At 41.8% G+C, this 22,733-nt stretch overlaps 2 protein-coding genes across 6 annotated transcripts in view; one reads left to right on the top strand and one right to left on the bottom strand.

The window, feature by feature from the left end:
- TANC2 (tetratricopeptide repeat, ankyrin repeat and coiled-coil containing 2) overlaps positions 1-22,733 on the bottom strand; it is a 628,479-nt gene that overhangs the window by 427,601 nt on the left and 178,145 nt on the right. For 4 of the 5 annotated variants that reach the window (XM_050934871.1, XM_050934879.1, XM_050934880.1 and 1 more), the window contains exon 3: positions 21,935-22,034. In XM_050934871.1, coding sequence (XP_050790828.1) covers positions 21,935-22,001 — 67 coding nt within the window. In that variant the 5' untranslated portion in view covers positions 22,002-22,034. Of the gene's footprint in view, positions 1-21,934; positions 22,035-22,733 lie in introns of those variants that run through there. The other variant, XM_050934877.1, reaches the window with a different exon arrangement.
- Positions 9,008-12,130, top strand: LOC127040610 (uncharacterized). The gene is made up of 2 exons (XM_050934978.1): positions 9,008-9,656; positions 10,714-12,130. Exons 1-2 carry the CDS (start codon positions 9,104-9,106, stop codon positions 11,199-11,201), a joined length of 1,041 nt encoding a protein of 346 aa, XP_050790935.1. The 5' UTR covers positions 9,008-9,103; the 3' UTR covers positions 11,202-12,130.

Raw genomic sequence — 22,733 nt, 5'->3', positions numbered from 1 at the left:
AAAGCATGAAGAGGCATATGAATGTATAGCACATCTGGCACATAAATACCTTGCAATGCCATCTACAAAAGTATCATGCAAATACCAGTTCTCACTTTCAGGTGACATTGTAAATAAGAAATGGCCAGTATTATCTCCCATAAATGTAAACAAACTTGTTTGTCTTAATGACTTGCTGAACAAGAAGTAGGACTGAGTGGACTTGTAGGTTCTAAAGTTTTACATTGTTTTGGTTCTGAGTACAGTTATATAACAAAAAATCTACATTTGTAAGTTTCACTTTCAGGATAAAGAGAATGCATTATAGTACTCATATGAGGTGAACTGAAAAATACTATTTCTTTCATATAACATTTTACAGTGCAAATATGTATACTAAAATACTAATATAAAGTGAGCATTGTACACTTCGTGTTCTATGTTGTAACTGAAATCAATATATTTGAAAAAGTAGAAAAACATCCAAAATATTTTATTTAATAAATTTCAATTAGTATTCTATTGTGTAACAGTGTGATTAAAGCAGCGATTAATCATGATTAATTTTTTAATCATGATTTTTTTTTTGTTAATCGCGTGAGTTAACTGCAATTAATTGACAGCCCTAGTTTCTAACCATCGGAGGACTGATGTTCTGGAACAGCCTTCCAAGCGGAGCAGTGGGGGCAAAAATCCTAACCTATTTCATCACTGAGCGTGATAAGTCTATAGAGGTGATGGTATGATAAAATTGCCTTTCGTGAAATATGGCCAATCCATGACTGCTATTAGCAAATTTCTCCAATGGTTAGAGATAGAATACTAGAAGGAGAGTGCTCTGAGTTACTACAGGGAATTCTTTCCCAAGTATTTGGCTGGTGGGTCTTGCCAACATGCTCAGGGTCTAACCAATAGACATTTAGGTTGGAAAGGAATTTTCCTCCAAGTCAGATTGGCAGATTTTTCCCACATAGCCTGTCCTGATCTCCATATTCTCAGACTTCTAATCTCAGTCGCAGTTTCCTGTCCTCCACTTCCAGTAACAGTGTCCTTGCACAGTTAGTCCCAGCTCCCCTCCTCTTGCCTCCTCATCAGATCTGTCTCCCTTCCTCCACATCCTTTTCTCGCCTCCCCCATAGGTGCTGACTCTGTGGGTACTCTGGGGCTGCACCCACTGGTAGCCAAGCTCCCCTCACCCTCTGCCCCACCTCCTCCCGAGTGTGCCGTGTTCCTGCTCCTCCACCTACCTCCCAGTATTTCCCACCCGGCCACCGCCAAACAACAGCATCAGCATGCTCTGGGAGGAGGCGGGGAAGAGGCAGGGCTGGGATTTTGGGAAGTTGGAATATTGGCAGTGAGGGGGCGCAGTTGGAGCGGGGACTTTGGGGAAGGGGTTGGAATGAGGGCAGGGAAAGGGTGCGAAGAGGCGGGGCCTCAGGGAAGGGGTGGAATGGGGGCGGAGCTGGGGGTCAAGTGCCTGGGAAAAGAGGGGAAGTCAGTGCCTATGCCCTCCCCTGGAACCACTGCCCGTTCCCAATCTCTTGGGCAATTTTAGTACTCCCCACCCAAGTTCTCCCCCGCACCTGGCTCCTCAATGGATCTGTCTCCCTGCCCCCTCACCTTTCCTTCCACTCACCACACTGCTGCTCAGTCCCAGGCTCTTTGTCCCGCCAGTCCCAGTCTCTACAACCATTCTCAGTTTTTCTCCAACCTACTGGCCGCCAGCCTCTCTCATCCTATTTCCCTCCCCTGCTCCAAGTCCCAATCTCCTCTCCCAATTTCTTTGCCCACCCTGTTTCAGGCTCCACCAACCCTAACCATAATTTCCAATCCTAGTTTCCTTCTCTCCTCACCTGCCAGCCTCTAAATCCCAGTTTCCACATCCCCATTCCCTTCTATTCTACTTATCCCACGCTAATCCCCACCCCACTCACAGGTCCAAGTCTTGTCCCCTCTACATTCAAATCAGGCAGCCTCCTCCTCCAGGATGCTTGAGAGAAGCAGGGGAGTCATTGCAAGCACAGGAAAGGCAGGCTCCCTGCTTTCAGTTTAGATGGCTGGACCCAGCACAGCGTGCAGCAGCCCAGAGCTCCAACTGCAGGGAAAACACTGCTCAGCCCCAGGCTAGAGCATACCCAAGTACAAAAGGAATCTTCAGGGAATTTACCTGCTACAATCTATTTAGCATGTGCGCTCTGTGATTTTTCAAAGGCTTATAGCTTGACTAAATTTGGGCAGAGTTTCATGGGTATGGCAAAGGGCATATGCTTGACACAAAAGCCATCGCTGCCAAATTTCAAGCCCCTGTTCCAAAGCCACTAGAGCTTTTCAAAGAAAACGTAACCCTTTTTTTTTTAATATGTGCAAAACAATGAGTTTTTTCCCTAGCTTTGTCAGAAATAGCAGTACAGTTTTCCAAAGAAATTCATCCTTTAAGGGACGTACAGCATGGAAAATTTCAGCCCAAAGGTAAAGTTTGCACAGTGATAAGCAACTAAAAACAGGGTTGTATAATGGGAAGTGTTACACAACCTTAACAAGAGGCTGTGCTGCCAGCTCTGCCTATAATATTGTGTGCATTACACTGCCTACCTGTCCAGTTTCAGAGTAGCAGCCGTGTTAGTCTTTATCCGCAAAAAGAACAGGAGTACTTGTGGCACCTTAGAGACTAACACATTTATTTGAGCACAAGCTTTCATGGGCTACAGCCCACTTTTTCGGATGCCTCATTCACGCAAAATGCAGAAGTACTGATAAAGAAAATGAACCCCATGCTACAAAGCCTGGTCTTGATCAAGCTGCTAATGATTATATCAAGACCACAGGCCCCAATCATACTAACATATAGAAAATAAGAAAATGATCATTACTAACAAGCCTGAGGCTAACTCTCTGATTTTATGATACACAGACTATAAATAATGTTGCTTAAAAGAAGGAAATAACCAGTCTATTACTGACAAGATGTGCTAACAGCTTTAGTTCATTATAGTTCATTAAATTACTTGTGCAGGCATAACTAACTCATAATGACTTAACAAAAGTACCAACAATATGTATTTTTGAACACAGGCTTAAGCAATATGTAACAGTTAAAACCGCAAGTAGGGGAAAAAAACAGGTGTTAAAGTCCTGACAATTAAGAAAATCATTTTATAAGGAAGTGAAAAGGAAAAGGCTTGCAATATTAGCTGAGGTATAATGTATTAATAGCAATTGTTTTCAACAAATGTTTTAGCAGATGTCATGTATTAGCCAAATAAGGCATTGACGGATGTATAAGCTCATATGGTAATTTGCGGTTTTAAACTTTAAAAGCACAGGTATCACTGCTGTAAGGCAGAGCGACTTGCCCCTTGCTAGGGGATCTGTCTCTCCGTGCATATGCATGTATTCTCTGATTAATCAATAAAGGAGCCTCAGGCTGTCTGATCAACTCAACAGGGTGGTGATCATTTCCACGACAGTACCTACAAAATCCAGTACGTCTGAGAGATCTGGATCCTCCCCTCATTCAGTCCTTCTATTTCCATTGACACTTGGTTTTTGTCTGTTTGAAAGAAACAAGGAGGGAGAAAGTAATTGGGAATGCTCAATTCTAGTAGGAAGACAGAATTAAACTCCCAAAGACTCTTATTTACAGGGTTGGTTTTATTGAAACAACAGAAGATGAAAGCCAGGATCCAATAAACTCAAAATACTAATCACCTGAGGCTTTTCTAGCTTCCACCAAGTAGGTAGGCAGAGGACACACCTTTCCCCTTTAGTAGCCTTCATGACCACTAGTCACATTCCTTACAGTCTTCCTTCCAGAGCATCAAAGGACTCCCCAGCTGACGCTTCCTCCCAGCTGGTTCCTGCTCCTTACATGAGTCGCCCTCTCAGGTTTTCTACCTGGTGGTGCAGAGAGGCCCCTCTCAAGCTCTCCCTTTATCCTGCATCTCTCCTATTTGCTGCTGTGCCTAAGGGTATGTCTACACTGCAATGTCATCCCAGGAGAACTCACGTTAGCAGACCCTGGGTTTGTTAACTTAGGGCTTGAGTATATACACTCATTTGTAACCCCAGGTTAGGAACTGTTGGACACTGGAACACAAACTGAGGCTCCAGAACCTACATTACATTATGTAGGCACGAGTCCAACCACCTATATCCCAGACTTCCTAGCACGCTCCCAAAATGTGGTCACTCTAACCCTTTATTCTCAGTACAAAGTGGACTGTGGAATGCTTATAGCAGACTCCCAGAGCATGAATCCATTGGGGCTGTCTCTACGCTGCCTCTATGCTGCGAAGCAATAGGGCTTGAATCCCAGGTCCTGACTGGACTCAGACTCCCACCCTCCACTTCCACGAGGTCCCTGGGACTAAACCCTCGGTAAGCACCATTTGTGTGTAGACGGAATTGGGAGTTATGCTTGAGCCTGAGTTTGAACCCTGAGTTTACACTTCAATGTAGACGTACCCTAAGAGAAAGGAAGCCCTATATGTGGTTTCCTGTAGGCTCCATAATTAGGAACAAATGCACGACCTGCTACTAAAGCTCCCAGTTTTAAATAGCTGTAACAAACAATACAAGGCTCACGTGCGTCACAAGGCCCAGTGTTCCCTCTTAGCGTCTTATTGGCAGCTACCCCTGCACTAACAAAAACGTGTGTACTTCTAGAAGAACTAAACTACATTAATCAAGAATTAAGGGTACTTCAAAATTTCTCAAGATCAGGCCTCCAGTATATTCAATTGTTTGATTTGCAAAAGGGGCTCAGTGAACCACACACAAAGATCTGAGTGGAAAATAAAGGCTTCATCAGTAAAATTTACACAGTGGGTACAGCAAATTAGTTCCTGTAAAATTTTCATAGATATATGGTGTCTGTTTGCAGAGTAAAACGAATGAAAATCTGTACTGATTCACCACAAATCATCTAGCTCATTCCAACTCTTGCTTATCTCCCAAATATGCTACCTTCCATTCTTCTCAATTAAGTAACAATTCCTGTGAATGCTTACAGTTATTTACACAGAGACCTGTAAACATATCATTAATTACCCCTCGTTTTCTCTTAATGCTCATTACCACACGAAATCAAACTATAGACACGAGTTCTACGTGCTCTAGTCAGCTGTTACTTTCAGCCATTGTGGGTCTACACTGCAATAAAACACCCATGTCTGGCCCATGTCAGTGACCTTCCCCACTTCCAGCTCGAGCACGGACAGTTACATTGAGATTTTATAGTCCCGTAGCCTGAGTCCCATGAGCATGAGGCAGGGGACATGGGCCATCCATGAGTGTTTTATTGCAGCATAGACATACCTTGTAACGCTTTAAATGAAAAATGTTATACTACAGTCAGGGAAAGAAAATGATTGGTATTGTGATTTGACTGTTCAGAGATAACAGTGCATACTGAGGGATCTCCAAGCCAATCTGAAACATTAAAACTCGGAACAGTTTCATAAAAATATCCCACCTAAAAGTACAGGTTTATGAGCCAAGACGACTATTTTCAATGAGGCAAAGTCTTTGCACAACTATTCTGAAGGTTCAGAATATTAAATACAACCTGTCATCCAATGGAGACAATCTTTATGGAGTGTTTCTGTAATATATGAGCACTCTATAGATACAATTACAATAATACAGGGGAGTTAAAATACTTGGAATTCCATATTGACCTTTGATATTTGAGACAAATTTCATATACATACACAATTAGATCCTCTAACTAAGTCTGTTATAAAATACAGTAACCCCAGGGTTACTATTAAGGTGTTCCGGCCCGAGACTGGATTTAACTGATTGTTAAAATCATATTCGATTTTCTGCACCTTCTGCCTCTTTCTACTCCTTTTCTCATACATACACAGACAAACCCAGTTCCACCAATCCAAGCTCTAGCCCCTGCATTTGAAACCATTTGTTCTAAAGGGTATATGGCTTTTACTCAAGCTTTTTCACATGCTTGTGTTTTGGGTGCTACTGTTATTGTTTCAGACACTTCTTTGCAGTGTCTTCTTTATATTTATCCTTGATATTAGGTGGCAGTTATTTCTAACCCATAACAGTATTCTCTGTGGCAGAACATTATTCTTCCACCTCTGCTGCAGAAACTTTCCGTTAAGATTAAAAGGCAAAAAATGACTATTAATTCTAAAATAAATAAATACACACAGAGAGAAATTTATCGTTTGCATAAAATCTCTGTAAGTTTGAACAGTCTGTTATTAAGATCATCAAGGACCAAAACAGTTCTGATGCCAGATGTGAAATGTTTTTGAAGATTTCTTGAAGGACCCATTATAAAATTAATTTTAACTCATAAGCTAATTAATGGATTTACTTGTAAATTCACAGAAAATTTGTTCTATGTACAAAAAGTAAGTGCTGTAAGTGTCAGGAAGACACACTTTTATACTCAATAAAGATCAGCACTCTGCAGAACAGTCAGGTAAGGAAACAGTATGAGGGCACTTAGAGAAGTACAAATCATCATGGGTCCAGAAATGGGAGAAGAAAAGGGGCCTGGCAAAAGGCCTGAGACAGAAAGAGAGAGAAGTGGCATGCACTGCTGCAGCAGCAAAGCTGTAGAAGTAGTGAACTGGAAGTAAGCTGAGGTGTCCCTTGCCTCTATAGGCTAGAAATCTGACTGTATAAGATACAAGTATCTAATGACCTGCCTCTGTCATATCAGCTGTGGACTGGAATCCCCAGCAGTACCAGGACTGGTGAATTGGATATGGTAAAAAAAATGGCTGTGCATCAAAACTACAGACTGTATCCAAGATTCAGCTGCATATAGTACTTCTACTCTTCACAAAAGATATTGTGACACACTTATATCACTATCAATCACCATGCTACTTGTGCAGTTGTTTAAGCAGATATGTAGATTCTTTGAGATTTGAGTTACTCTGGCTGTTTAATCCATAATTATTTGAATTACACATCTGGTTTTAATTTTATCTCCAAAGAAGAGAAAAGGAAGAATAAAAATGTGTTTTAAAAGTGCTCACTAAGTTGTATATCCAACCCATTTAAAAAAAGGGGGGGGGAGTACTGCCAGGTTTCAAAGAGGATATAGTAAAATATAGATATGAATCTGACATAAAATGGAACCAAATATGAGGAGTTTACATTAACATTCCTTAGACTGTCTCAGAAATAACTTTGTAACTCATTTTTTCTTGTGTTTTTTAAAATAAAAAAAATACTTTGTTCTTTACCATCTGCTTACAACTCTAACTATACTCAAAGCCAATAACAGAGTCACGTTCCATATTTAAAGATTAGAAGATTGTTAGTCATAGTGGAAGAACAGTTTACTGCAGAAAAAATATATCCAAACTAAAATATTGTGGAAGCTATAAAATATCTTACCAGGTATAGCTATAAAAGATGTTGACAGCATTGTTTCTACTGCACAAGAACTTCTGTGACCCACAAGACAGGAAAAGAAATATTAAACACCAACAGACACACACACACACACATAATTTTATTGTATACAAACCACAGCTAAAATCTCACCAACACTGTTTTGAAAGCACCAATCAAAAGATAACCACAGGAACCAGCAAAATCCAGTGTTCAGTGCTGCAATAGTACTTAACTTTTTAAGCAATGGCATTGTATATAACTATAAATACATATTTATGCAACTGATGTTCCTTTTTTAGAAATATTCTGAATTATATGTGTTTGTGAACCACAGTACCATAAAACATAACAGAAAAAAACAACAAAAGCTGATTCAAAACAAATTGAAACCACATTTCTTTAAAATTATTGCTCAGCCCTCTTTGGAAGAGAGGAATAATGAGAAGGCTATAATGCTACAACTACTAGTGTATTTCTAATCAGCCAGAATTACCAAGACCACATCACAACACACAGACATCTTTAGCTTGACTTTACTGACCTAGTTTGCTGACTATAGTTACTTCATATAAGGGAGACTGCAAAGAATTATCATTTCAAAGGCCAATGTGTTCATTGAGATCCCACATGAAAAAAGCCACAATACTTTTAACCACGTTTGAAATGCTTACTCTTTAACTTACATACAGAAGGATTTGTATTCAAGAAATCCAAAATACATTATGCATCTTTGTCAAAAATATTATGGGCTGTTGTTGCAGGGCGCCATTCCGGAACATGCCTCCTTGTGGCATGGTATTGCCCTGCAGGCACCCTGCCCTCAGTTCCCTCCTTAATCTCCCAATAACTAAGTTACAGCCTAAAGTACTCAAAGAAACATTCCCCCTTCTTGGGATCTAATCAATGGAGTACACCTCTACCCTGATATAACACTGTGCTCGCGAGCCAAAAAATCTTACTGCGTTATAGGTGAAACTGCGTTATATCGAACTTGCTCTGATCCGTCAGAGAGTGGAGCCCCGTCCCCCTGGAGCGCTGCTTTACCGCATTATATCCAAATTTGTGCTATATCAGGTCATGTTATATCGATTTATGAAGCAATCTCCTTTGACCATTCAGGATCAAACCTGTCCCTCTTGGGGCCTCCAATTCACTTGTGTTTCAAGGGTCCAGGTTTCCACTTCCCCCTGACTCAAGGTGCTCTGCCAATCACACTGCAGCCACTGGCCTCTCTGGTGAGTCTTTCCCACAGGTCTCCTCCTGCTCTCCTCTTCCTTAAAGGATTCCACAGCCATCATGGATTCCTGTTTAGGCTTCACTCAAGTTTACAGGGTGGTGTAATATAAAAGTTAGAGGATACAAGAGACGATAAAACTTCTACTTAATGGGGCCAGGTCCACACTAGAGCGTTAAATCGATTTAAACAGCGTTAAATCGATTTAACTCTGTAACCGTCTACACTACAAGGCACTTAAAATCGATTTTAAGGGGTCTTAAAATCGATTTCTGTACTCCAGCTAAACGAAAGGAGTAACCCTAAAATCGATTTTACAAAATCGATTTTGGGGTAGTGTGGATGGAAATCAAAGTTAATGGCCTCCGGGAGGTATCCCAGAGTGCACCAGTGGCCGTTCTGGACAGTAAGGAACTCTACTGCTGGCCAGGTACACAGGAAAAGCCCCGGGAACTTTTGAATTGCATTTCCTGTTTGGCCAGCGTGGAGCTCTCAGCAGCACAGGTAACAATGCAGTCTCCTGAGAATAGGAAAAGAGCTCCAGCGTGGAACACACAGGAGTTATTGGATCTGATAGCTGTATGGGGAGAAGATTCTGTGCTATCAGAACTGCGTTCCAGTAGACGAAATGAGAAAACTTTTGAAAAGATTTCTAATGCCATGAGGCAGAGAGGCCATAGCAGAGACTCGGTGCAGTGCAGAGTTAAAGTGAAAGAGCTCAGACAAGCGTACCAGAAGACCAAAGCAGCAAATGGCAGATCCGGATCTGGCCCAAAAACATGCCGCTTCTACGCGGAGCTTCACGCAATTTTAGGTAACTGCGCCACAACAAGCCCCCCCTTGTCTGTGGATTCAGAGGTGGGGGTAGTAATCTCAGCCACTGCTAATGATTCTGCGGACAGCAAAGATGTGGAAGAGGAACAGGAGGAGGACGAGATGGCAGAGACCACACAGCACTCCATTCCCCCCAACAGCCAGGATCTTTTCCTCACCCTGACAGAAGTACCCTCCCAGCCCTCTCAAGCCACTAGCACAGACAATGAAGCCGTGGAAGCGACCTCTGGTGAGTGTACTTTTTTAAATAAAAACCATAGTTTAAAAGCAACCGTTTTTTAATGACTGATTTGCCATGAGGGCTTGCATGCAGTAGCTGGCAGTAAAGTTACTGGAAAAGTCTGTTAACATGTCTGGGGATGGAGCGGAAATCCTCCAGGGACATCTCTATGAAGCACTCCTGGAGGTATCCAAATAGCCTTTGCAGAAGGTTTCTGGGCAGGGCAGCCTTATTCCGTCCACCATGGTACGAAACTTTACCACGCCATGCCTGGAGCACGTAATCGGGTATCATTGTATGACAAAGCCTAGTTGCGTATGGCCCCGCGGATTGCTGGCATTCAAGAAGCATAATTTCTTTTTCTCTTTCTGTTATCCTCAGGAGAGCGATATCGTTCATGGTCACAAGTTAAAAAGTAATGTACTTTATTAAACCATTCCTGCGTTTCTGCTTTCCTGCTCCTTTAATAAAAAACCTTTCCTAGCAGTTAGCCATGTGGGGGATGGTAAAAACCTGCACATTCCTACGGGGAGGTGTCTCTAATGGCGCTGACCTTTTTAGCATTTGGGTAGCAGGAATTATCGCTGCTAATTGCCAAGGTAGAGGGTGGAGGGGGGAGGCGGTAAAGTGACCTGCCTGTACAGCAGACATGCAGAGTGGGGGGGGGGGAAACCATTCACAATTTTCCTCTAGTGCTTAACCTTTCTGATGGCATAAGAAAAGAAGCAAAAGATTAGCTTTTTAGCAGTTTGGCTGCCAAGCATGAATGTTACCTGTTAATAGCCAGGGGTACAGGGTAATAAAAGAGGTTGCACGGTTCACTGCAATTAGACTTACCATGTCCGCCAGCAAGCTTATTAGTAATCCCCTGACCTGCGTCTGTGTTGATCTCTGACACCACAGCCGCAAGCACTAAATACTAAAAGAATCCAAAGGCGACCTTGTAGTGAAGTGACATGTGCTACGTATGGTGAATAGTGTAGTTCACTGTGAAAGAGTATAACCATTGTTCTGTGAAATGTATCTCTTATGATCCTTCTATCACTCTTTTCCCTCACACATGCAGCTGCACATTTTTCAAGCCTCCCTACTCCAGTCCGAAGGATAGGTCAGATAAGGAGGCTGAGGAAGAAGAGGACACGGGAGGAGATGTTCACAGAAATAATGGCAGTAACCTGCAGTGAAAGAGCTCATCTGGGGGAGTGGAAAAACGTGGTCGCAAAGTACAGGGACGCTGCCAGTGAACATGAGGACAGGAGGGACGCTCGAGATGAGATGTGGCGGCAGGAAGATCAGAGGTGTAGGCAGGAAGATCAGCGGTGGCGGGCAGCAACGCTGGAGCTGCTGCGCGATCAGACTGACATCCTCCGAAGTCTGCTGGAAGAGCTGCGGGGTCACAGAGTGCCACTCCAGCCCATGTTTAACCTCCCTCAGTACTCACCATGTCCCATATCTTCCACACTCAGACGTGTAAGAACGCATGGGGGAAGGCTTTCTGCACCTGCCCACTCCACCCCTGTGGACTGTCCAACCAAAAGGCTGTCATTACATTGAAATGCCCTTAATGGCATTTTTCTTCCCTCCTATACTCCTCCCAAACCACTCCCGGCGTACCTTTTCATTTCTTTTACTCTTCTTGTAAGGACATGCTATTCAAAGGCAGTGGGAGGGTGGGTTGTTTACAGATAGTAACTTTATTTCCATAAGCAAGCTGTTATGGAAGGGTGGAGGGAAGCTTGCTTGCAGCAGCAGGAGTCAATACATGGGGGGGGGAGGTTCATGAAGGGGAAAGAAACACAGCAGTCACATCGTACCCTGGCCCATGATGAAACTCGTTTTCAAGGCTTCCTTAATTGCCTTTGTCTTCCCTCCCTCCCTCCCTCCCATCCTCCTCCAAAAACCCCTACTTATGTATTTTTAATCACATGCTTTTAAAAGCAAGAGGGAGGGTGGGTTGCTTACAGGGACTGACTTTTAATAAAGAATACAATGTTTTCTACAGATAGTAACTTTATTTCCATAAGCAAGCTGTTATGGAAGGGTGGAGGGAAGCTTGCTTGCAGCAGCAGGAGTCAATACGGGGGTGGGGGTGGTTCATGAAGGGGAAAGAAACACAGCAGTCACACCGTACCCTGGCCCATGATGAAACTCGTTTTCAAGGCTTCTCTGATGCGCACCGCTTCCTGGTGTGCTCTTCTAATTGCCCTGGTGTCTGGCTGCGCGTAATCAGCGGCCAGGTGATTTGCCTCAGTCTCCCACCCCGCCATAAAGGTCTCCCCCTTACTCTCACAGAGATTGTGGAGCACACAGCAAGCAGCAATAACAAAGGGGACATTGGTTTGGCTGAGGTCTGAGCGAGTAAGTAAACTTCTCCAGCGCGCCTTAAGACGGCCAAATGCACATTCTACCACCATTCTGCATTTGCTCAGCCTGTAGTTAAACAACGCCTGACCACTGTCCAGGCTGCCTGTGTATGGCTTCATGAGCCATGGCATCAAGGGGTAGGTTGGGTCCCCCAGGATAACAACAGGCATTTCAACATCTCCAACTGTAATTTTCTGGTCTGGGAAGTAAGTCCCTTGCTGCAGCCGTTTAAACAGAGTAGTGCTTCTGAAGACACGAGCATCATGAACCCTTCCTGGCCATCCCACGTGGATGTTGGTGAAACGTCCCTTGTGATCCACCAGTGCTTGCAGCACCATTGAAAAGTACCCCTTGCGGTTTATGTACTGGGTGCCCTGGTGCTCCGGTGCCAAGATAGGGATATGGGTTCCATCTATGGCCCCCCCACAGTTAGGGAATCCCATTGCAGCAAAGCCATCCACTATGACCTGCACGTTTCCCAGAGTCACAACCTTTCGTAGCAGCAGCTTAATGATTGCTTTGGCTAATTCCACCACAGCAGCCCCCACAGTAGATTTGCCCACTCCAAATTGATTCCTGACTGACCGGTAGCTGTCTGGCGTTGCAAGCTTCCAGAGGGCTATTGCCACTCGCTTCTCCACTGTGAGGGCTGCTCTCATCCTGGTATTATGGCGTTTCAGGACAGGGGAAAGCAAGTCACAAAGTTCAAAGAAAGTGCTCTTACGCATGCGAAAGTTCCGCAGCCACTGCGAATCGTCCCACACCTGCAAAACTATGCGGTCCCACCAGTCTGTGCTTGTTTCCCGGGTCCAAATTTGGCGAGGAATGGTTAGAACCTCCCCCATTACCATCAGGAGCTCCAAAGCGCGGGGGCCCGCGGTTTCGGAGAACTCGTTCTCCAAGTCCTCATCAGTCTCGTCGCCGCGCTGCCGTCGCTGCAGCATCCTCTCCTGCATTTCCTGCTCATGGTTCAGCATAGACAGCACGAGAATGTGTGAACTGTTTACAACGTCCACAATCAAGGTACTGATCAGACCAGGATCCATGCTTGCTGTAAAATGGCGTTTGCTCACTTCACCCAGTAAAAAATGCGCGAAATGGCTGTCTGCTGCTTTCAGGAAGGGAGGGGGTGAGGCTGTACCCAGAACCACCCACGACAGTGATTTTTGCCCCATCAGGCACTGGGGTAGTAACCCATAATTCCAAGGGTCAGGGAACACTGCAGGAACTGTGGGATAGGTACCCACAGTGCAACGCTCCTGAAATCGATGGACGCCAGGGACCATGGACGCACACCACCGATGTAAGGTGCCCTAGTGTGGACGCGTAAAATCGATTTCATAAACCCTGTATTATAAAATCGATTTTAATAATATCGATTTTAGGCTGTAGTGTGGACGTACCCTAATAGTGAAGGCCGTTGAGAAGTGAAAGCCTGAAATCCAGATGGTGGGTGGCGGGGCTGTTCTATTTTTTTCTTATTTTTGCTCTCCTCATTATAACAAAAACACTCAAAAACCACAAAAATTAAATAGAGTAGAAAAACTTGCTGATTGAAGGACTGTTCTTTCATTGCTAAACTATCAGATCCTCACTACCAGTTTCAAGTCCTGTAACACAGCCCAATTCTTCCTAATATATTTCTCCAGTTTTTAATGTTCTTGAAGCTGCCCTCTTTAAACTATAACAACATTCAACTGGAATGAGATTAACAGCAAAATAATATTTGGGGAGACATAATACTACCTTAAACACTTTATTTTTATATTCTAAATATTGTCCCTTCAAAACTTTCATTAGTTTTAGCATTCAGGTAAATGAGGGCTTGATTACACCAGCGAGGGCAAACCCTATTCAAGTTTCACACCTACACAATTCTGTTAAATTCCTTTTTCTTCATTTCCAAGTAGTATGCCATTGTAGAGCTCTGGGTCTCTTGAACAGAAATCCACGATAATGTCAAACTATTAGTTCATTTTTTAATTAAGAAACAATATTAATGGAAGATGAGTTCATGCCCAAATTGAGAGCTGTACAATAAATGTTGAAATGAAACTGAGAAGTTCGTTTTAGAAATGACAAATATTACAGTACAAGCAAGAAGTCAACGAACATCATATTCCTGTTAAATTTTAAAATGTTGAGCTAAATTAGTAAAGAAATACTCTTACAATCCGCCTACAGCTGTGATGTCTAAATAATGAAGCATCATAGTTTATTAGTTGTAATAACTGCATATTTAACAAACAATTTCAAATAATTTTAATATGAGGTAATTTAAACAAGAATCTGTTGTTTTTTATAACAGATGTTTGTGCAGGCAAATAACCTCATCTCTGCAGAATTCTGTCAAGAATTAATGTTGGTCGACTCGGACAACAGATTTTGTTTTTCTGGACAGTATACCTCCACCCAAACAGAAACAAGCAATATGACAATGTCATGAAAGTAACATTCTTTGAATATTTATTGTACTTTTGGGAAAAATACTTTGTGGCTTGTTACTTTTTGGGATTTTTGCTTTCAGTTTTTATCATCAAGGGATTATGGTTAACTATCTAGTAATCTGACAGGGTGACAAATTCCTTTTCGTATTACATTAGACTGAAACCAAACTACTTTCTTTATTGATTTAGCCCATCATATTTAATTTCATCAGAAATTAAAAGTTAGTAAATAACCCAATACCAAGCTCCTAAATTATTCTTTACAAAGAAAACAGCTTGAAAGATTTATTGATTTTTTTCTTACTTGCATGGCAAAGAATCAGAATTAAATATATTTATTAAGATACAGAATCAGCAATGAATTCATATATCATGTGACAGTTTGATAGGCCAACATTCAGCATTTGAAATATATTATTTTCCAGTGTAGTTACACTTTACATTAGGACACTGTTCCTCTTTACAGTCTCTTGTTTTCATCCTTCTCCAAGCAGCCAATCAGTAGTTTCCAATGAAACTTATTTCATCAGAGGCAGATTTGAAACATGTAGTATTAAATCAATATAGTACAGCTGATGTGTACTATTACAAATTACACCTATTCATAAATCTGGTCATATATTTAATGAGCAAGATATTTTCCTTCTCTTGTCAGTCCCCATCTGCCTGGAAAAAACAAGCCAAATAAAAAAATTTTACATCCGAAGAAGTGGGCTGTAGCCCACGAAAGCTTATGCTCAAATAAATGTGTTAGTCTCTAAGGTGTCACAAGTACTCCTTTCTTTTTGCGGATACAGACTAACACGGCTGCTACTCTGAAATACTTCAGAACTGTAACCTCTCATTCACATTTTGTAAAATTAAAAAATGTCCATATTTGGAAGGTTATACATCCACACAACAAGATTGAAAAGATGAATGAAAGGGAATATTTTAACATTAGAGATCAATATCAAATCAATCAAGACCTGGCCTTGATGTGAAAAGTACAATACATGTTTACTTGTCTACTATTCAATTTTCAGGAGGACCAGGAACATGAATGCAAAGGGATATATAGTTCCATGGGCCTCTAAAAATACATTTAATACTCCACATTACTTCATTTTATGAAACTGCCTCAAAGTCTACACATATATTAATATGGACAGGTGCCCATATAATCCATTCCTGCAACAACAGACTGCAAAGTATCTCGACAAAGAACTTTAATGTCATAAAACTCTGAATGACAATCAACCTCTCAGGTTCCAGCTACACTGGATACCATTAAGCAAGAGCCATTCACCACAGTAGTACAGTATAAATACCTCACTGCAGTATACATATGAAATTTAAGAATTAATATAGTAACGTCAACAACAGGGCACCCACTTTGGAAACTACCAAAGCAAATTGGTACATTGGCCATAAACAAGGTTCTAAATGAATTGCTGATGTCTAAAAATTGACCTGGAAGAAAATTTGCCTGACAATGCGGTCAATTGTCTTAAGGATGTAGCAAGCCGTCATCATTAAAAAACAAACAGCATAAACAAAGACAATAAGGGGAGGGGAGAAGCTATTTTTTATCTCTTTATGTGAAAGAAACTAAACTATCCAAATATTATTTCAACTAAAAAAAAAAATAGGAGATAGAGAAAGAGAGAGATCCATTCGATTCTATATGGATTCATATACCATGCTCATCACTGCAGTATCAGAACAACTTCCAGTAGTGCACTAAGCAATGTGGCTAACATCTGTCACATTTGTTCTCTTATCCTCTCCCCAGGGAAAAGACTGTGTGTGCAATAATACCGTATATTCTTCCAAAGCTTCTGTAGGAAGTGTAATGTTCCTCTTCCATTCTGTAGTATTTATACAACTTGCAACAAACATTCTTTTCCTTCACACAAATAGGAAACGGAACAGCATTGTTCAGCATCTTTTCTCCTTGGTTTCTTTTGGTCTCATATCCTTATATATAAACTGACTATTTCAAGAGTTTGCAATGTTGCTGTAGCCTTTGGTTCCAGGATATAAGAGACACAAGGTGGGTGAGGTGATGTCTTTTATTGGACCAAATTCTGTTGGTGAAAGAGACCAGCTTTCAAGCTCCACAGAATTTCTCCTCAGGTCTGGGAAAGATAATCAGAGTGTCATAGCTAAATACAAGATTGTTAAGCATAAGTAGGGTGACCATATGTCCCATCTTGGCCAGACAGTCCCTTTTTTAAGCCCCGTCCTGGCAGACCTGTCTTTTTTTGGCAAAAGTGGGCATTTGTCCCATTTGCTCTTGCCAATTTGATCAGTTGGCAAGAGCAAATGGGACAAATGTTCACTGTTGTCAAAAAGTGGGGTGTGGAAGAATGTGCAGGATAGGGGGTGTGCGGTGACACTGGCCCTGTGCAGGTGGGGAAGGCAGAGCTCGGGCAGGCAGGGCTCAAGGGAACAGCGACACCAGCCCCATGTGGGGAGGGGGGCTTGGGTCAGCCAGGCACAGGGGAAGGACTGTGATTAGCCCCATACAGTCTCCCATTTTCCATTTGGGAAATATGGTCAGCCTAAGCGTAAGGAATTAAAATATATTGCAAGGCATCATTGAAAATGAAGTAGGGCATTAACAGCTCTGCAGTCATTGGACAAAGGAAGGACAGTAGGTTACAGATTACTGAATTGAGACATAAAACCAGCATCTCTACTGCGTTCATGATTTTTGGTGTCTAGCAGAGGCATGAATTTTAAGATCCCAGGCTCATCTTTTTGAAGATGTAGTGCAGGTTTTCTTTGAGGATGAGGACTGAGAGGGCAGATATGGAGTGATAGTTTTGAACAACTATGTGGGTGAAACTAAACAATCACTATCCTCTCAAATGAAGTCACACAGAAAACCGATAAAAGACAAAAACACCATATCACTTCTGGGCAAACACTTTTAACAGTACGACCATTCCATATCTGACCGCTCAGCCCTTGTCCTCAAAGGACACTGCACAACATTTTCAAAAGACGAGCCTAGGAGCTTAAACTCACAACAATGCCAGACAACAATAATAATTAAAAAAAAAATACCTCTCCCACCTTGTCTCTCTTATTTCAGGAGTATTAAACATGTGGCCCATACTACATACTCAGATTGTATTTCATTTTTATAAAGTACATTTCTAGCCCTCACCGTTGCAAGTGAACAGAGCATAAACCGTGCTGTCTTCCTGAGTCAGCAGACTGATGACTCTGAGGGTATGTCTACACTACATATCTCTGACGACGGTCACACTTTGGTGTGTTGCTATACTTGTCAATTAAAGGCTCTGGTGTGTTTGGGGGAGGGAGGGCAGCAGGAAAAGGCTTCAGCACCTCCCCGCTGAGGAGGAAGGGCTCCAGCAGTAGGGGTTTGGCAAAGCCTTTCCCTGCACCCAGAGTCGTTCACTGCGGTAGGAGAAGGACTCCAGCTGCAGAGAGCTTTCAGAACCTTTTCCTGCTGCCTCCTCCCTGCCAGAGCCTTTTCCTGCTGCCAGAGTCTTCATGTGGTGGGGAAACGATCCAGCAGAAGGAGGTAGTGGGACACTGCACTGCTAAAAATAGCAGGGTAGACAGGTAGGCAAGGCTTGGTTGAGTAGAAAGACATTTTCAGACGTATCTTTACTTTACTCACCTAAGCCATGCCTCAGTGTCTACACTGCTATTTATACCTGTGTTGGAGAGCTACATGGGTATGTACACTTTATGGCACTGAAAGGAGCATGCAGGGTAGACGCACCTAGTGTCAACTTTAATGCCCAATGACAACACTAGTTATTTAGTTCTGGATGATTTGAGCAGATGAATGGAAAAGAAATTGGGAGTTAAGCATGTGGGAAGTAGGGTACCGGCAACCACTGCAAATAGTGAATGGAAAATGGGGAAGGAAGAGAAACAAAAACAGAACTAGCCATGCTCCTAAAGGTGAGCTTTTTCCCCCTCACCGAGTGATATTAAATGGAACAACAAGGTACTAAATTAATAACTAAAAGTTTAGATATTATACAGGCATATTCTATTATTTTTGCAGACCTCCATGTGAAATTATTCAGAGTTTGGCTATGGAGCGAAGGAGGTATGCCCGGTTGACTAAACTTCAAAATAGAAGAGACCCCTTTTCACTGAATGAGCTTGACATGCCTGGGCTATAATATCTTCTGAATGTGTTAGTCATTATATGAAATTCAAAGCATTTCTGACAATTAATGTGTTTCTTTTCTATAGATGAGGATAATGAACAGTAAATGCTAAAAAGAAGTCCTGACTGCAATCAAAATCAGGAGTTTAATGTTGATTAAGTAACACTGGAATTCAAGTCTGCTCTGTCTGTCTAGAAGTGCATAAAGAGTTCCTTCATGATGGTTTAACAGCTCCACAATCCATCTATTCAAAAGTTACAGCAACAAAAAAATATCAGAAAGAAATATAGAAGAAAGTTGCTGAAAGTAGCTATGAAAGAGGTTTCAACAAAGACTTGTAAGATACGGGTCATGTTTCAGCCCACAAGATTTGGTATCATGTACAATCACAGATGCTGATTTCAGAAATATGGGTAAGGTACCATGGATTCTACAATTTAAGAGCCATAGAACTGGCAGATGAATTTACCCTTTTGGCTTACAAAGGCTTTTCAGGGCTGCAGAAATTAGTTTATTGAGAAAATTGGCTACTCTCTTAACTTCTACTAACTTTCTTGTCTATCTAGTCTGCCTGTCCTCCTCCTCCACTACAAAGGGGAAATTCCAAATGATTTTAGTGTACAGATTGTAGCTAGGTGCTAAGCCTGAGCCTGGATGAAGTGGAAGAGCTTCCCAAGTCAGCTGCTCTGACTTGGACAGCACCAAACAGCATCATCAATGTACTCTCGTCTCAAAGAGACAAAAAAGGAACATGACAGTTAGAGGCTCCTTGATCCTTAAAAGTGCATGTTCCCCCTTATTTCTTCACCTTACTGAGTGCCCATCCCATTCCTCTACCACTTGCTATGGTCTTCCAGCAAATACACAGTGTCTCTCTCTATAAAATGAAAATCTATATTTAAATTGGTAAGCTATAAAAGTTCAGTAGACTATAATAAAAATGCATAGTAATATTTTCCAAATTTCTTCTTCACAGATAGAAAAGACATGCACAGCATCTCTCATAGATCAAACCTAGCCAAAAAGTGTGGGTTAACACTTACTGTAAACACATCCGTAGGAGGGTGGTGCAAAGACTGCAGTGTAAAAAGCAGAGACTTTGATGGCTTATTCATTGCAAGGAATCAGGGTGTAAATTTTAATTTTAAAACTCTGTTTTCTCTGTTAAGAAACCAGTCTATACACCTTAGTCCTTTCCACATTGATTTTTGAGTAAATTCTCAATTACACTGTTCACTACTGGAGCTTGAACACATGTCAAACTAAGGATTAATGGTAATTTCACCCAACAAATACATTATAAACCAAGATTTAATACCTGGGGGATCCTGCCTTTCTTTCTGAAGATTATAAATATTAACCACATATAGAGCACAATGTAAACAGGAAACATTTACATTTTTCTCCATTTAATTACTGAATACCTCCAGATATCAATTCCATTTATCATATTGATCAAGTTACACAGAGACAAACAGTCTGTAGAAGTAAGGTTCTGCTATGTTTTACAATGAGACCTGGGTTTGACTTCTGCCACTATCATCTCATTTCCTGAAGCTTCAATAAACAGATCACCACCACTCATTATCATGTAGACATACTGACACAAGCAGATATCTAATTAGTTTTCTAAAGGTAGGCAAAGTCAAGTCTGGTAAACACTTGAATAGAAGTCCCTCCCAAAAGAAGACTTTGTAGAATACACGTATCTTGTGTGCATCAGAATGAGTAGGCACATCTTCCAGTTCTAGCTGCTCTTCTGCAACATTGCCTTTCATTACATAATCACACTTCAGTTTTTTCCATAAGCATGAGTGGCATTATATATTATTGCATATGTTTTATGTAAGCACGTTCATACACAAAAGATCTCATTGTAAAGCGGTGTCACAAATTCATTTTTCTTGGGAAAAACTTAACTCTAAATGTACTTAATTTACATGATTAAAACCTGAAACTTGAATTTTAATGTTAGATTAGCATAGGAGTCTGGATTCTTTTTACATATAATGATTTGCTTTTCTCTGTCTTATTTTCCAATTTAATAACTATTTTTGTGTCTATATGGTGCTTATGCCTTTTTCTAAAATGAATCATAGTCTCGCTCACAATAAAGTAAGAAAAAGAAGCACTCTAATAATCTATAATGATGTTGAGTCTAGAAGGCCATGTTGGGTCATACTTCAATTAAAAACACACATACAGTACACATATGGCAGTAAAAATAATCATTAAGAGCAAAATTTAATAGGACTTAAAATTCAGTGTAACTTTTAATCAAAGATATAGATAAAAAGGTATGTACAGTAACTCCTCACTTAATGTTGTAGTTATGTTCCTGAAAAATGCAACTTTAAGTGAAACAATGTTAAGCTAATCCAATTTCCCAATAAGAATTAATGTAAATAGGGGGGTTAGATTCCAGGGACCTTTTTTTTCAGCAGACAAGTTTTGAGAGAGAGAGAGTGCGAGCAAGTATAAGTTTTAAACAAACAATTTAATACTGTCCACAGCTATGATGATTGTAAAGCTCGGTTGAGGTGGTGAAGTCAGAGGGTGGGATATTTCCCAGGGAATGCCTTACTGCTAAATGACGAACCAGCAATCGGCTGAGCCCTCAAGGGTTAAACCATTGATTTTAATGTAGCCTCACACTCTACGAGGCAGCATGAATGGAGGGAGGGGAGACAGCATGGGAGATAGAGGCAGAGACACACAGAGTGTGTGTGTGTGTGTGCGCACGCGTGCGCGCGTGAGAGAGAGATGCACATTACTCCTTTAAGTAGGCTGATCCCACTATAAGTGCATTGCCTTTTTAATCAGATCAGCAAGTTGTGACAGCAGCTGCTGCTGCCAGGAAGCTCCCTCCATCCTGAGCCCTGTCGTGACCCACCCCCCCCATGGTGGTGGAGTAGGTGGGGTGCAGGAGCGGGGGACACCCTGACATTAACCCACATCTCCCACCCCACACAGCAAGCAGGAGGCTCCCGAGAGCAGTTCCAAGGCAGAGGACAGGAGCAGCACATGGCAGTGCAGGAATGGACAGCTGAACTGCCGGGCGGGTGCTGCACAGGGAACTTAGGGGAGCGGGGAGCTGATGGGGGGCTGACGGTACACCCTGGTTCCAAGCCCCCACCAGCTAGCTCCAATGGGCTGCTCTTCCTGCAATCAATGGACAAAGCAGGCGGCTGCCGAATGATGTTACTAGGGAGCATTGCACAACTTTAAATGAGCATGTTCCCTAACTGATCAGCAACGTAACAACGAAACAACTGTAACCAGGACGACTTTAAGTGAGGAGTTACTGTATGAGGAGGAGTCTTCATTTACTTACCACTGGACCTGTTTTTGCGGTTTGATTTCCCACCTGTAAGAAGCATCTTGAGACTGTTGCGAAACATGGCTGCACTATTCTGCTCTGTGCACCCCAAAATCTGTGTAAAACAAAAGAAAGGTATGGTTTGGCATATGAATATAAGTTTTGATTTGTCAACCTGGAAACATTTTGGAAAAACAGTAAGAAGAGCTAAAGATAAAAACTTCAAAAACTACGCTGACAGCAAAAAAATGGAACGTAAAACTTTAAGACTTTCTATATTCCCATAAAATATAAATTGCCAAACATAAAATCTAACATTTCAAATACCTTTATTCATTCAGATTGACTACTTTCAGTAGAATACAGAATTTCTTCAACACTGTTCACTGCCAGTGCCCATGTTGAATAGTTAAGCCGAATTATTATCCAGCTCCGTTTCTATGGGTTGGGAAGAGTATGACAGTCTCCAACTGACACTACTACGGAGGCTGAACCTTCCAGGGACCATGGCATTGCTCAGAAGATCTGTCAGTCTTGCTGACACTGACCTACAAACTACAAGGTAGTGTCTTTAGCTTCAGGGGCAGTTAAATATCATATATTTCGGTAAGTTGACATAGTCGTTAAACATATAACAGAAAAAACAGAAGACTCCAAACTCAGAAAACATTAATTTAGCTAATGTTAATACAGTAATCAGTATCTTTTCCTCAGTTTATGTCAAAGGTCCTCAAACTGTGGGGAATGTCCCAAATGTTTAAAGGGGGGGGCGTGGTGGGACCAAGGCCAGCCCAAACAGGGGGCAGGGAGGGAG

Source organism: Gopherus flavomarginatus, chromosome 25 (assembly GCF_025201925.1).
Source record: "Gopherus flavomarginatus isolate rGopFla2 chromosome 25, rGopFla2.mat.asm, whole genome shotgun sequence".
Classification (NCBI taxonomy): domain Eukaryota; kingdom Metazoa; phylum Chordata; order Testudines; family Testudinidae; genus Gopherus; species Gopherus flavomarginatus.
The sequence above is the reverse complement of the archived record's forward strand: the minus strand, read 5'-3'. Positions and strand labels throughout refer to the sequence as shown.

Coding starts and splice junctions, on each gene's coding strand:
- LOC127040610 (XM_050934978.1), top strand. CDS start 9,104: ATGCAGTCTCCTGAGAATAGGAAAAGAGCTCCAGCGTGGAACACACAG. Junction 9,657..10,713: donor AGCCGTGGAAGCGACCTCTG/GTGAGTGTACTT, acceptor TCACACATGCAG/CTGCACATTTTTCAAGCCTC.